Genomic DNA, 15,583 nt, shown 5'->3' with positions numbered 1-15,583 from the left:
GCACGGGCACATCTTCGTCGACGAGCACAAGCAATCCATATCCGTCAAGACGTCACCGGTGACGTACGGTGTCGCAAATTAAGGACGAGCAAGAGTGGTGGATATCGATCCACCACGATTTCAGCTCGTAAATTGGTGGACCCAGTAAACCACTTGTTACATAATGGGTTGAGTGATCTTTCATCTTTGTGGTTACTTAATCTTATGCATCGTTTGGTTGGTTTTTCCCACAACATTGGCTTTGCCATCTAAAAGGTGGAGATGGAGAAAACAACTTCGTTGTGCTTTCGTCTGTATTTATTTTTATTTTTCATGAAGAAAAAACCAGAATATACGTGGTCATCGAGACCTACAATCACGGCACGTCATCCGAACCAGATGCCAACGCTCCGAGATCAGCCCCTGCACACTTCCAAGCAGCAGCCTCTTCCTTGATGATTGTCAGGAGATGAGAAGAGAAACTGATATGGACATGTTAACCATGGATACGACCTTTGATACTCTCAATTTTATAATATTTGATAAGATTTATAATCAGGTGAATTTAAGTAGTAATTGTTTTTCATTGTCATATTTATGAAGAGGCGGAGCTACTACTATTTTGTCTCGTTTTATTACGTAGGCATCTTGTCGAGCTTTTCAACTCCAAGATCAAGATGAGATATGATGGAGGCGAACGGGAGGGCCAACAAGAATCAAGCATTCATACAACTGAGAGGGAAGGATTTCAAGTGTACTTTCCAACAAATCAAACGGCACATGATTGGGAGGTTGCTAGAAAAAAATATCACGAATTAAAGTTGAATCCGATTCGGGTCCGAGCTGTCAGCAGACCCGAATTTGTTTTAATCACCCAGGCCGCATCCGGAGTCCAAATCAAGCAAACAAGTACTTGTTGGAAAGGTAATTACAAGACCTTTCCAACGGATCTGGCCCCATCAAGAGATTCGACTCGTGCTGACCGTGACGGACAAAACAAGCTGACAGATCTGTTTTTCTGTTTCCTAAAGAGTTGTAGTTTGTTAGGAAAATTAGAGATAGAGTTGGATTTCGGCCTCCTTACTCAAGGTGGACGAAAATATCTCTCACTCCTCCTATTTATATACCCCATGAGGCCCCCAAGGAGCCTTGGGTTTTGATTAGATAAAGTTTAGCCATTTTTGCTTCTTTCGTGTAATCGCGTGTGTCGGTTAGACCACCTGTTTTACCGTCGTCAAGACTCCAACTTATCGTCTCGTTGAGACATTGGTTTGATATAGTATATTCGTAATTTGAGATTGCATCCGCTATTTATCTTGTTCTTACTTGTTCTTCGATTGCTTGCAGGAACAAAGACCTCCGTGGTCAGGTTGATCGTGCCCCCGCGTGATCAATAACCCTCTGGAGTTGGTGTATCGATTGCTAAGGCGCTGCCTCCTAGGCCGTAGTCGGATCGTCAACGTCACCTCCTACCCAAATCGAGAGTTACCAATCTCATCGAAAGATCGGGCCACCCCGACCCACATCGGAAACTCAACTTGTTTTGGAAAACACAAGGGTTCCGCTCTTTCCGAGTCTCTCATAGGACAAGGATCGAGGCTGTGGAGGCAGCCTTTGCATGTGCCTTACTCGACAAACAAGCAGAATCAAAGATATATAGCCACCACTCTTTGACTGACATTTGAGACTGCCAGGTGTGTTTGGATTCCAGAAACTAGCGCCCGTCCAAATGGCCACTTGTCTCCAGAGATTGATATGCTTGGCAAAGGTGCCCTCAAGGAGGAGATGAATAGCCGTTTCGTCCACTCAAGGACACCATTTGTCGTTTGGAATTCCTTTGATGGTTAGGATATCAGCAGTCGGGATACGCTCCTGAACTAGCAGCCAGGCGAAGAAACTGCATTTTTCTAGGGCCCAAACCTTCCAAATGAAGAGGTTGAAAGGCTGACGAGTAACCCCTGGAATCGAGCAGTGTATGCCGATTTAGCCGAATATTTGCCACTTGGAAGTTAATTTCCAACTAATTGTGTCGAGTCATCCTCCTGCAGGTGAACCTGGACCACGCGCATGCACAAGTCAGCGAATTGATGGATCATGTGGTGCTCAAAATTCTGCCTGATGTCTCTAATCCAATTATGCTCAGTGATCGCATCCTTAACCGATCTGTTTTTCCTTCTCGCCACCTGAAAAAGCATAGGCGCAATATCCCTCGGTCTTTCGCCCTAGAGCCATGCATCACACCAAAAGGAAGCAGTGCGGCCATCATTAACGCAAATCTTTCTTAAGGCGGAGAAAAGGGACCTGTCCTACTCATCCAACGGGGTTTCTATGAGAGCCCACAGCTTCAATGGTGGACACGTCCATCTCAGCCATTCCCAATGCAAGCCAAGAGAGCCCGGCCAAATTTATCAATGTCGATCACCCCAAGACCAACAAAATCCTTCGGTCCACCCTGAGAATGATGGACAAGGCAACGGACAAGGCAACAAGCAGCACCACCCTGAGAATCACGCTTCCACAGCCTGCTTCTCATGCACGGCTACGTATCCAAGCTGGCAATTTGAACACGGTGAGATTAAAGGTTGGGACAGCTGAAAGAACCGTACGTAGCAGTGTCAGCCTGCCACCTTTAGACGTAAATCTGGACTTGATCCCTGACAGTTTACTTTCAATTTTGTCTAACAAGGGTTGGAACAGAACCTTCCGAGGCTCGTGAAGAGAAAGAGGCAACCCCAAATAAGTAACCGGCATTGATCCAAGCGGTGCTGGGAACGACTCTGTAATTTCTTGAATACTAGCTAAATGTCCATGCTCTGCCACGGAATTAAGAATTTGTGTTATGCATGAGTTGTTTAAATACGTGTCGCTCATAATTTTAAAAAATTCTGATAAATAAAAATTATGTCAAAATATTCTTTTTGAAAAATACAGTTATCTTGAAAGTTATGAAAACCAATCAAGCATTGTCAAGAGATCGTGATACGTGTAGAATGAGTGACAATTAGATGATTCCGTAGTGATTAAACGGTTGTCTTGTTCGAGTGAACTCACGACCACCAATTCAAATCTTTATAAGTGTAATAAAGATTAATCCCAGCACATCGGATAGGAATGGTGAGACTTTTTTGAACATTAACACGCAGACCTGATATTTCACCGAAAACATTAAGCTCAGTTTATTTTACCTGATGATACTTTGTTTGTTTTGGTTACATGATAAAAAAATGTGGGATTGTTTGATCGGTTAATCTAACTTGGAGTAAAACAAATACGGTTTAGAAAACAATTATCATGTTACAATAATATACTCGCTCCGTCCAGAAATAAGTGACCTATACAAATCCACGTCTTATCTTATAGAATACATCCCCATTATTGCTTTTTTTAGGGGAATCCTCATTATTGCTGTCAAAAAAGAAGCAACATTCCCATTATTGGGCTAGATATGGGCTTGGCAGGCCTTCTCTGCAGCTGCAGAGGTTTTGTACCTTTTGCCATTCGGGCCTGCTTCAAAATCACGAACCCGTGTGCGCACAGCCCCCTCTAACCTAACGGGCTGCCTAGGGCGAAATTCAACCAGGGAAAGAAAAATGACAGAACTAGAGGTGCATATGGTTAAATTCAGTCTGAGAAAGAAAGAACGAAATTGTGAGTAATCAAGAAAAATGTACATGTGGATCTAATAGCTAGGAAGAACTAGAGGTGCATATGGTTATTATAAGAAAGAAAGTCTTAGGTGGACGAGGGTGAGCAGCTGTGAATTCATCCCCTCTTCTTCATAAAAGTTGATCTTCATCAGCATCTTACAAAGTCCAAAAATGAAATTGAACGAGAAAGAAAAATGTCAATAATCATGATAAACGTACACGAGAGGATCTAAAACGAAGCATGTACGAGAGAAAGGAATGCATTTGGATGACTGTTCTGTTTGTACCTTGTGGTATGGACTGCCCGGTACTAATTGTAGCTTCAGGGTGATTAGGATGGACGTCGACTTGGTGCCTGAGCACAGCCTCCGCTTTCCTCGCCACCCCAACTGTCACTCCACCACAACAGATTCTAAGAAAGGCCCGCTGAAGGGAGAGCAGGTTCCCCAGGCCGCTGTCAAAATCATCATTGCCTTCATCTTTAGCCAACCGCACACCAAAACTGAAACCAACTTCTTCAGCCCTTGGCAAAACTCCTTGTCCAAAAATTATTTGCGCAGGTGGCGTCAAATGCACTATGAATGTTGCAAGGCAGTGGAATGCATCAGCACCGATGACTAGAAGCCTTTCAGTTTGGTGGGTGCTGCATAAGCCGAGAATACGAAGAGACGGCAACATCCCAAGGACTCGCAGGTCCTCCTCCTGCAGGTTCTTGACATTGATGCGTAAATCGGAGAGGTTAGAAAGATGAGAGGGATATCTCCTTATCCACGCTGGCAGTGTGGAGAATACGCCTGCATTGTACCAGTCAAATATGCGCAGATGTTGAGAAGGCACCCAGCGCCCACTAAAGAGATCCATGGATTCAAAAGAACCCTGCACGGTTAAACTTTGGATATTTGGCAGCTTGCAAACAGATTCTACGAAAGCTCCCTCCACCTCCAAGCTCTGATCATAAGTAAAGAAAATTTCCAGCACCCTCAATCTTGCTAGGTTACACAGCTCTTTCACAATGTTTAGGGATGCAGGTATCCCGGTCAACACTTCCAAAGATGTCAGATTCCCAAACCCATCCGGAAAAACAACCATTTTATAACAGGTAGCTCGCAGGCATATCAGTCTTTTCAGCTTAATAATAGACGGTGGAAATTCTTGCAGATCGGAGTTGCCCCATACATCCAACACCTGCAAATACTGCAACTTCCCAATACTTGATGGGAGTTCACAAATTTTTGTCTCTGCAAGACCTAGGTATCTCAGGTGCAATAAATTCCCAATATACTTAAGCCTAAGATGGCCACTTTACTCCAAATCACATCCACTCAGATCCAGCACACGTAAAACTCCATAGCTCAAAAGAGGTGGTAATAGATCAATAGCTGGTCGAAAGACAGTAACAGACCTCACTTGTGTTACGCTCATACAAAAAGGAGTTGTGGTTTGATGATTTTCCCTTTTATTCTGGAGTGATGTCCGCCTAGAATTTCTTTGAGGGGATGTGATATCCTCAATATGATCCAATATACTAACAAAGTTCTCTTCGCTTGACAATGAACAAATGAGTTCAAGCATCATGTCATGCAAACGGCAACCTTCAGGATACTCAATGGGCTGGATCATGCATCTACTTATAAGCTCATTATAGTAACTCACCCCAACCTCGAATAAGCTTCGGCCATCCTTAATGTTTTCTGGGATAAAACCTTCGGCTATCCATTTCCATATCAAACAATCTCTTGGGACCTCATAATCTTCAGGATATATGGCTAGATACAATAAGCAAGTCCTTAGATGGGAAGGTAGGTTATAATAGCTTAGGGACAATATCGTTCTCATATCCTTCACATCAGGATTGTTTCCAAGACCAGAACCAATAGAGTCACACACCTGATCCCACTCCCTTGGGTTTGGTGTTTTACTGGCTACGGTCAAAAGACTAGCCATGGTAATGACCGCCAACGGTACACCACCACATTTCTTCAAAATCTTTAAAGATACTTCAGCCAATTGTTCAGGACATTTTTCTTCGGAGCCAAAGATTCTTCCATAAAATAATACTTTAGAGCTCTCTAGGCTCAGTGGTTTCAATTTATAAGAACCACCAACTTGGTCAGCAATATCAAAATCACGAGTGGTTGTGATTATTCTACTTCCACAGCTATTCTCCACGAGAGCATATTTGATGGTTTTCCAAGATTGTATTTTCCATAGGTCATCAATGACAATGAGGTACCTATGTGTATGACAATAAAAATGACCATATAAGTAAATAAAGCCCTACCTCAGTGGAAAAACATCTATAGAACTCAGGGCTCCCAATAATTGTTTTTAACCATGTAACATAGTGCACAGGAAGGAGGAGAACAGAGGTAATGCAAAATACGGAACTAGAGAAAATAATCTTTTCTCTACATACTATTCATAAGCTATCAATCGATCAAACAAACAAGCAAGTAAAAGGAGAACAGAGGTAATATCATGTTTTAGAGTGCAACATAAGTTACTCAGCAAATACGATATCATACAAATGGTTGGCTCATGACACAAAGAAGTCTATATTTCTCACTGTTGTGAAGTATGATTCACGTGACAGCAAAATCAGATCATCATTTGTTTACATTCAAAAGCATTTTAAATGACATAGTTACGTGCATGCCTTACTTACATTTTGAGAATCTTATCTAAAAATAAAAGAATTGCTTGCACATCTAATGATATTGTCTCTCTTTTGCTGCATTTGTCATCCCTATATTTTTTATAATTTGTACCAAATCACTTGCTTGATTTCTAAATCTACTTGGGAGAAAAGAAAAATAAATAACGGTAGCATGCATGAGTAAAAGTAAAGAAAAACAAAGTGCCCATGTTAGTACCTCTTGTTCTGAAGGAACTTCCTTAGTTCATCGATGAGTTGTGTTTCATCCCAGGATGCTTCGTTGATGTTGGCATACTTGTCCTCATCGAGCATATGGAGCATCTTCTTGAAGATTCTTGTTATTTCAGGATTCTGAGACACAGAAACAAATGTTGTGCAATGGAATTCGGCTTTGAGGCTATCATACACTGCTTTGGCGAGAGCTGTCTTGCCCAGTCCTCCAAATCCAGCAATGGAGACTGTTTCCACCCCATCATTCTTCACTGTTAACCTCTTGATTATCTCGTCCCTTGGTTCACCGATGCCAACTAGGTCACTCAGCTTGTTGTACATAGCGGATAGGCGAGGGTCGAGTGTACCGGCTGTTGCATCTGGATTAGCAACAACACTGTCGACCCTATACCTATCACGCCGGGCAGCCGCATCATGAACTTGGTCTTTGATGTCTTTGATCATATCAGCAATTTGATGTCGAGCCTTGCCATTCTTGAACAGATTGCTCATCTTCTTGATGAGCGACCTGAAACCATCCAGGTCGGCAGCCGGCTCAGAGCCCTCGACGCGCACAAGGAAGGTGTCGACAACATCCTCCATGTTGTACGACAGCTCCCGCACATCGTCTGCCCAGATCTTGACCTGCTCGTCGAGTTGCTCCCGCGGCACCCTCCCCACCTTGCGGAGGGCAGCGTGCATGCTTGAGAGCTCTTTCGAGAGAGACTGCACTTCTTTCTTGACGCCCTTGTGAAGCTTGTACTGCTCCTTGAGAAGCTCGTACAGCTTGGGGAGGAGCGAGGCCATGGCTCCCGTGGTGATGTCCATGGCTCTCCTTGCTCTAACTCTGACTGGTTTGCTTTCTTGTTTGGCTGACAAGTCAGTGCGTAGTAGTGGTTGCTGTAGATGTGTGTTCTATGTGGAGGCTGCAGGTGGCTGTTTATAGAACCGAGCTGGCTGTCCAAACAATGTACATGCTCTCTGTTCTCTTCATGAAATTAATTTACCCCATTGATTAGTGTCCAGTTGTCCATAGGATACCTCAAAAAGCGAACTTGTAACATGGCTGGCATGGCAGAACGACTGCATCGATTTAGCTGATCACGTTGGGACCTGACACTGAGTCAATAGATTAAGAAAAAAATTCTCGGATTTAGTTTTCTAGATCAGCCGTGGATGGCGTCCCTTTGGATGCTCAAAGGTAACCGTGTCATCTTTGGACACGAGTCAATAGATTAAGATGACCAACGCTCTTTGCATCTATTTTTAGTTTACACGGCATGCCGGCAAGATTCCGGGACGGGCATCTCCAACATGGGTACATAGCAGGTACTTATCTTTTCTCTTTTGCTTTTTGGGATGAGGTGGAACAAAAAATGAAGTGATGGTATGCTGCAGAAGTAACAACTTTGACATAAGAACTAAGAATGAGAAAAGATAATTTAATAGAGAAAAGAGTATGCCATGTGGGTCCAAATTGAAAAGGTTGCTTTGGCATTGAAAAGAGAAAAAAATGAGTAGGAGAGAGGGAAGGCTAAGTACCGGTACTTATTTTCTCTTGTTGTGGGCATCTAACAAGGTGATACTTAGGCCATTACTAAGAGGAAAGTGAATATTTTATTTTGCACTAGTAGCAACACCTCCAATAAATGGTTACTAAGATCTAGTACTAAGATTGAAAAAGAAATAGATGAATGTGAGAGGGTGGGACCCACAAAGTAAGGTTTTAGTAACCAGAGATCTCTCCAACAAATGTTTTGTTGTTACTTATGTATTGGCACAAGAGGCAAAGCAGTTTCTTACACAAGTAACCACTACTTCATATTTCATGACTTTTCCTTTCCACATCATCAAAAGTACCTGTTGACATGTAAGGATGCCCTAAAGGCATCCACAATAAGCTGTTGTTACGTAGAAGAGAGAGAATACACCATTTCATACGAAGTATCGATCGCTCCAATAAACGATTTCTTAGGCTCAGTACTCCGTAATGCCATTGCATTGTTTGTGATGATCTATAATGGAGTTTAACTCTGTGGCCTAGCTCTATCTGACAAAAGAGTGGCTGAGAGAAGACGTGAGATGGAGGAGAGAAAAAAAAGACAGCACAATTGATCCCATTCATTTTGGTGGGCCCGCATCAACCAATGAGCAAGTTTTCTTCAGCCTTTCTTTTTCTTGGTTCCCGAACTGACATCGTCTCTTCTGCAACATCCGGTTTCTTCACTTCTCCTTTGCTTGTGCTTGCCACGTCATATTTTTTCTGATGTGTACTTGCATAGTAACGGCTAAGTTTTGCTATTGGAGATGCCCTTGTACTCGTCTCCACTGCCCAAGATCCTTTGTGTTTAAAAATTTCTAATGCTTGATTGGATCCCCGTCATGCATCTTTACTAATTATTACACCAGTTACACTGAGTCACTGACACACTGCTTGTTTTTAAACACGCTTTCCGCTTATACCTACCTAGACCCATGTGAGGGAATATATAGATGCATGTGACAGTTGAATAATTTGTATCCCAGCGCCACCCACTCATCTAGGTATTCAAACCTCCAACCAAAACAAAATACCGGAGTTCAACGAGATTGCCGGTTCAAAATCAAAATGACAAACAAGTTAGTAAGGTATGCACCAGCTGGTCGCCATGGATATCGATTGGTTTCTGACACATCCATGCTTTTGCATGGTGAATTGTGGCAGTGGAAAGAGAGCCAGTGAACCTCTGTTCCTCCAGCAGGTCTTGGTCATTCGTATGCCAGCAGAATCAGATTCAATAGATATTTTCTCGAAGAAAAAACTGATTACATAAATGTTACATACTAACTATTGCCTGCACAGATCAAGATCAATGGTGGGACGGGGCTGCTGTTGTGTATAGAGTCGGCTGGTAGGTTCAGATGATTGGGAAGGTCGAATCAAGCATTATCGAAGAGAAATGAACAGCGTGGCTCGTGAAATCGCTAGCTTTTGCTTTTGCGATTTGTTTTATTTTATTTTTGTAATTGGATCAAATGTACCTGCTAGCTCTACGAGAGGACTTAGTTTCTCAGTGTAAGCCTAAACTTCATGCACGTGAAGATTGTACATCACATCACCGAGGCAAATTGGTTGTAACTGTCAGTTTCTCACCAAGTGCCCTGCCCTATAGCCTGGAGGCGTCGTGCTGTGATAATTCCAACTTAATTTGAATGGAAGGTTACAGATGTATGATCCCTGCTATGTATAGTGTGTTTTCTCTCTTTATCAGTCGGTCCGAGCAAATATGTTCAGTATATTTTTCTCTTCTTTCTAGGGCAATTTGTTCTGAATGTGTTTAAGTCTTCAAAATCATGGGCACTACATACTCAGGCATGCTTCTGTTGGATTACGTGGTACCGCTCTTCAGACAATGACTATATATATTTGTGTTTTTGTCTTGAGAAAGACAAACCAGAGAGTCCTTTGTCGAAAAAAATAATTAATCACCAGTCAGTCAAAGAAGCATTAGATTTGCACTGCACTGTTTTTGCTGTCACGTCTGGGAGGCTCGCATGCAGTGGTGTCCGAAATGGTGAAGTGGTTCATGCACCCTATACCTGGATTGCGGAGAGAAGATTGAAGCTTATGTTTATCTGCTCATGCAGCGTGTTCAATTAAACCTAGCTAGAACTTGTGTCAGATGCGAGTCCCCAGCGTCTGCTGCTCGTCAATGGACTCCACTCCACCACCTGAAGGTCTGCTTATGCTAAATGCTGATTCTGTAGTTCAATTTCTGGCCCTTGCCAGTGCTCTGATCCGCGACCATGAGAGCCACTGTCTTGCTGCCTTTATACGGCCCTTCGATAGAGTCACTTCCTTCGAGCTTGCTGAAGCAATTGCAGGGAGGCACGCTCTTAACTTTCGCTCTTCAAGCTGGGTTCAACATTTGGGCCTCATTTGGGCCTGGCATGAGCTTCCAATCTCTTACTTAGGCCGGCCACCACTGCGGCCCAGGAACAGCACCCATCAGCCTGAGGCCATCACCCGTGTTCTAGACCACGGGTGGTGGCGGAATGGATTTACCAGTTCACTTGCCGCTGAGGCGTTGCGATTGTGTGTGACTCTCGGCGGTGGCGTCCTGCGCCGGTGCGCCCAACCCGAGACGAGCGCCCGCACCCACAAAGATGTTCGGAGAAATGCCGCAGCGCTGCGAGGGGTGGCGTTTGCCGTTTCCTCTCAGATGGGCGCAGCGGTGGAGCGGTGCACCCCAAAGGCACCGGGGGGTGGAGCGAGATACGGCGGCGACCTGCGCCTAAGGTGTTCGCGGAAATGTCGTCAAAGTCAAAGCACATGTCTTTTCCCCTCTCTGCACTCCACTGCACTGCACTCTTGAGTATTATTTTGAATCGATGATGATTCCAAGAAGTCGTCAAAGGTCAAGCGCATCCATTGTTACATGTTGTTAACAGGTATGATCCCCATCACCTTCCATTGACAGCGTATGGTTCTTCCTACCCACCCTCCCGACACCACAACCACACGGCTTGGACGATTTCTGAAGAGTAGTTTGCAGTAAATTAGAGACAAGGACACAATTCTTTTTCTTCTTTTCTTTGGAGAAGGCAGGAGCACTAGTACCGCCCTATTAAGCAGGGAGAACACGTCCTGTTTCACCTTCCTGAGGTTTCCAGATATCTTCCCAACGAAATCCTACTTGATTGTCACTGATGTTCAACAGTTTGTAGTGAATGTTTCTAGTCTGTAGCCTACTTTCGGGCGTGATTAGGGTTCTAAAATTCATCAAACTTTTTGGTTAGTTTTCGGACCCTCCGGAAAAGCCCGTATTGGTGAAGTTTCATCACACTGTGTTCCAAATTCGAAGTTCATCTAAGGATTCAAATTTGGTTTGTAATTCAAAAAATAAATCAATTTGTTCATTTTGTCATGATTGGAAATAAAACAAAACCAAAATCCTGGATGCGATGCCCCTGTGGACAACAATTAACAGTATAAGTCTCTGTCAGAATCGACTTGCACTAAGTCCTCCCTAGAAAAACGCTAGCAAATATATAAGTCCCCATCAAAAGCAACTTGCTGTAAATAAAGTTTCCCACAAAAATGTAACCAATAATGAGGTAACGTCAGGATGTTCCTTTATATGCAAGGCTATACCCCCACTTCTTCGTCTTGTTGATTTCCTAGTAACACTCACGGTCATGGATGCTGCAGCGCATGTGGCGACGTTGGCGCAGCTCATCTGGTGCGCAGGTGGGATCATCACTAAGATCATGCGAGCGGCGAAGACAGCAAGGCAAAACAAGCGGGAGTGCGTCCACCTTGCGAGCCGTGTCTCCGTGATTGCCCCGGTGCTGCATCGCCTACAGCAGCAGGACCCGGAGGTGGCGCAATCGCTGGTTGGACTGAGAGACGCGCTCAATGAGGCACACGACCTTGTTGTCACCTGCGGCCCAAAGAGTCAGGGGAAACGGGAGACTGTCCGCCAGTTCTTCGGGGCCCGACGCCGCGCCGAGCAGTTCAAGGAAGTCAACCGCAAGATTGACTCTAGCCTCATCCCCATCGCCTTGCTTACCCACATCTCATTCATGGCCCGCCTTGACCGAATCATTTCTCCCAACCATGTCGGAGTACCGACAACAACAGTTGTCACGGCGGTGGTGGTGCCATCGCCAGGCTCCAGCTCCCTGCAGCTGGTAAGTAACATAAAGTAAGCATATAATGGTTTGGTGCAGAGCAGAATATAGCAGTGGGGGTTTCATCTTGCTGTGTCTTTACCAGCTTACTTGTCCTCCTCCCCAGGAGTCTGCGCAGGTACCTGTTGTGAGTTCATCGCATGTAGCTGCCGAGATGTTCACAGCAGCGGAGATCGCAATGGTGACAGACAACTTCGCTCATGTGCTCATTGTCAGTGAAGACCGTGGTTCCGGAACAGTGTACTACAAAGGCCGTCTTCACGATGGCCAGGAGGTGGTTGTCAAGCGCCTCGAGAACGGGTGGCAAGGCATGGAGGGTGCGTTTGTGGCTGAGCTCGAGATCCTATTCCCCCTCCACCATGACCACATCGTGTGTCTCATTGGCTGGTGTGCGGAGGAGGACAAGCGCATGTTCGTCTATGACTACAAGGACGTCAGCAATGGTACGCTCGGAGACCACCTGCGTGGTGGAGGGTTGTCCTGGAGGATGCGCATTGAGGCACTGCTGGGCGCGGCCCGTGCCATCAACCACCTGCACTGCGTCACCGAGCAGCCAATCGTCCACCGCAACGTAAGCTCTTCCAGCATCCTCCTGGACGCATTCTGGACACCTCGTTTGTCTAGCTTCGGCACGGCAGTCTGGCAAGAAGGGCCGTCATCAACGGGTGAGGGCCAGCTGGTCGCGGAGGTTGTCGGCACGTTTGGGTACGTCGACCCGGAGTACAGCCGCACGAATCGTGTGAGTGCTGCAAGCGACGTCTACAGCTTCGGCAAGGTGATGCTGGAGACTTTGACGGGGTGGCCACCGGTGAAGAAGGGGGAAGACCCCATGGCCTGGGTGGAATGCGCGTTCCCGATCATCGAGAACAGGAAGCTGCAGGATGTACTACTGGACAGCCGCCTGGCGACGGAGCTGACGCCACCGCAGCTGGAGGCGCTGCAGCTGGTTGCTGACACGGCGGCGCGCTGTCTGTGGCAGAGACAGGAGCACCGGCCAGCCATGTCAAGCGTCGTGGCCAACCTGGAGACGGCGCTGTGCTCATTCATAGCGACAAGATCCAGCTTATAGAAGTCTCAGGTAGTTAATTACTTTGGTTTTCGTTTTCCATAGCTCTCTCAGCATGGTTATGTTAAAATCCCGGTACCTTTGTAGAGCTTGTAACAGGGTCTTGTACTGTATCGAGCTATACAAACCTCCCCTTTTTTTTCCAAGCGGCTTAACGTCCCGATTCCCTTACTGAAAGATAACAGAACAACTAAACAAACCTCCCAGCCAGTTACAGTTTGTAGTTGCTGAACTGTGTTGCCGTGAATTTGTAAACATCTGTGGATTGTTCGGTGCAAACTTGCAATTTTGTTGTTTACAGATTGAATTTGTGGATGTACAAATTTTCGGATCGAGCAGTCCACAAGTTGTGCAATATTATGTTGATGAATTGGTGGACAATCCTAGATGATGCCCAGTTCATTACTGAATGGTTGATGTTTTATTGTAACTTCATCATTTTGAATCAATAGTTGCTGTTTTGTTGTACCAATGTACAGATAATACTTATAAATGTGAATGTACAGGAAATGTTTGATCTTATGATTCTGAATGTGCAGGGAGAGACTCCTCGCTCATGATGTCTATTTAATTTCCTGTCAATTAGTAATTGTTTGGTGAAACTGCACCAGCATGACTCTCAAGTCTGAACCAGTCCAGTTAGCTGGGATCATCTTACTGCCGTGTCAGCAGGGTATGTCAAAATCTCTGTACGGGGTGAACTCTTGGTCTTTGCAGTACCAATTAGCTATTCTTAGATGGGCATATGAGCAAATTTGCAATTGGACTCGTTATGGTATCTGATGTTTTCCTTCAGACGATCATGTCTTGGGTGAACATATATACTACTTGGTCAAAAGAAAAACTACATTTTACGTACTCCCAGTTGAGCTATACACTTCCTGCTCTGTATGAAACATGTACGTGGGAGTAACTACATCGCTAGTACGAAAAATTCGTCCTATATAGGTAAAATCCTATATACTTATATGACGTGCTATTCGTGTTTAAGTTTGAGTGTCCCAATTTGGTGACCAATGGCCGATTTCCCGTGAATTTGTCAAAGAAGTGCGTATGTTTATTCATTTTGTTTTGGAGAAGACTTTGGAGTGGACAGATAGTGGCTAGGGAACTAATAAGTAGCCGTCTGCCGGCCAAGAATTACAGCGCCAGCTATATATCACCATCATCATGCAGTGCAGTTATATGATTGGTGCAATTAACCTTACTTACATAAGGTAGCAATCACTGGGATGACCGGGGGCACTCTCAAATTAAGGTGATTCCGGAGAAAAGAAGCCTGGCCCCAGTTATAAATTCTTGTCGGAATATGAAATCTGTCACTTCCTTCCTCTTTCTCTTCAACCATTGAAAATGACTGGTGCGACATCATCTGGCCACCAAACGCGTCCTGATCGACGAGAGACCAAGACACGTTTCTGCCGGCATGCATGCAGTGTCAGTACGAACTGCTTAATATCTAAAACGTCGCTGTTGCTGGATCCCAGTAACAGCAAGAAGTAACATAATAGACATGACTAACCAGTTAGAGCAATGTGCTAGGTAGGCACAACCTTTATCTGTACAACCATGGATTGATAAACACAAATTACCAACCATGGTTAGGTGTCCTGCATTGCTAATGTGGGTTAGTTGAGTTAGCCCTCGATATGCACAACCATGGGTTGGTAGACATAAACATTTCTGTACAGAAGGAAACAAAGAATGAGACGAAGATATAGAGCTACTACATGTTTTCTATTCTCACCGTCCCATATTAAATGCTGTAATATTACATATGTCTAGACATATTTTAGTATATAGATATGTCCATCTTTAGACGTGGGACAAAGGGAGTATAATTTTGACAAAATATGACAGGTAGACCGGCGTGCAGTTTTTAGAAACCGTGAAAACCCACCTAGAAACTTTCTTTTTAGGGGAACCCACCTAGAAACTGCTAAGCCTAACAAATCCAAATTTGTTTGGGCCTGACATGGGCTTCCTTTCCTGCTACTCCACTTACTTGGGCCAATGACCAACGCGGGCTGATCCACTCATACACGCCTATACGGCTATACTCTACCCAGGAACGGCACTCGTCACCCCCTCTCTCTCAAAAAAAAAAGGGCACCCTCGCCCCAAGCAGTAGCCCGGCCGCAGCCACCGCCCGCCCTTGGTGGTCGTCTCCGTCGCTGTCGGCGTGGCATGGATAGGATTGACGTTAACTTCATCTTATGACCACGCTGAGCCATTGAGTTGCGACCCTCTCGGCCGGTACCGTCGGAGTATCGGAAAGCACAGTCGTCAGTAGCGGACAGGCAGGCGGAGGCGTCCTGTGCGGCTGTGCCCAAGACGAAACGAGCGCTGCAA

General features: G+C 45.0%; 3 protein-coding genes across 4 annotated transcripts; 1 reads left to right on the top strand and 2 right to left on the bottom strand.

Moving 5' to 3' along the window:
• Window positions 1-3,253: 3,253 nt before the first annotated feature.
• LOC112268581 (probable disease resistance protein At1g58390) lies at window positions 3,254-4,928 on the bottom strand (the record flags this gene model as incomplete). Its single annotated transcript, XM_024454532.1, has 2 exons — window positions 3,254-3,781; window positions 3,914-4,928. Coding segments are annotated over 2 exons (1,041 nt in total), but the record flags the coding sequence as incomplete, so codon positions are not given.
• Window positions 4,902-7,390, bottom strand: LOC100839120 (disease resistance protein RPP13-like). Its single transcript, XM_024462766.1, has 2 exons — window positions 6,500-7,390; window positions 4,902-5,859 (listed from the first exon to the last, which is right to left on the bottom strand). Exons 1-2 carry the CDS (start codon window positions 7,318-7,320, stop codon window positions 4,929-4,931), a joined length of 1,752 nt encoding a protein of 583 aa, XP_024318534.1. The 5' UTR covers window positions 7,321-7,390; the 3' UTR covers window positions 4,902-4,928.
• Window positions 7,391-10,527: 3,137 nt separating this feature from the next.
• On the top strand, window positions 10,528-13,983 carry LOC100838323 (probable serine/threonine-protein kinase PBL23). Of its 2 annotated transcripts, XM_024462987.1 has the most exons (4): window positions 10,528-10,923; window positions 11,684-12,165; window positions 12,272-13,243; window positions 13,771-13,983. In XM_024462987.1, exons 1-3 carry the CDS (start codon window positions 10,911-10,913, stop codon window positions 13,232-13,234), a joined length of 1,458 nt encoding a protein of 485 aa, XP_024318755.1. In that variant the 5' UTR covers window positions 10,528-10,910; the 3' UTR covers window positions 13,235-13,243; window positions 13,771-13,983. The 2 variants fall into 2 exon arrangements, with proteins under 2 accessions (XP_024318755.1, XP_014757777.2); XM_014902291.2 differs by lacking the exon at window positions 13,771-13,983 and having other exon boundaries at window positions 12,272-13,529.
• The last annotated feature ends 1,600 nt before the right edge of the window (window positions 13,984-15,583 follow it).

Source organism: Brachypodium distachyon, chromosome 4 (assembly GCF_000005505.3).
Source record: "Brachypodium distachyon strain Bd21 chromosome 4, Brachypodium_distachyon_v3.0, whole genome shotgun sequence".
In the NCBI taxonomy this organism is placed as follows: Eukaryota; Viridiplantae; Streptophyta; class Magnoliopsida; order Poales; family Poaceae; genus Brachypodium; species Brachypodium distachyon.
Note: the sequence above shows the minus strand (reverse complement) of the source record. Positions and strands in the feature narration are given on the sequence as shown.

What these genes read in the sequence shown, in the direction of transcription:
- LOC100838323 (XM_024462987.1), top strand. An exon ending in GCTCCAGCTCCCTGCAGCTG is followed by an intron (nt 12,166 to 12,271) that starts GTAAGTAACATA and finishes CCTCCTCCCCAG; the next exon opens with GAGTCTGCGCAGGTACCTGT.
- LOC100839120 (XM_024462766.1), bottom strand. Translation starts at nt 7,320, where the DNA reads ATGGACATCACCACGGGAGCCATGGCCTCGCTCCTCCCCAAGCTGTAC. An exon ending in AAGTTCCTTCAGAACAAGAG is followed by an intron (nt 5,860 to 6,499) that starts GTACTAACATGG and finishes TCATACACATAG; the next exon opens with GTACCTCATTGTCATTGATG.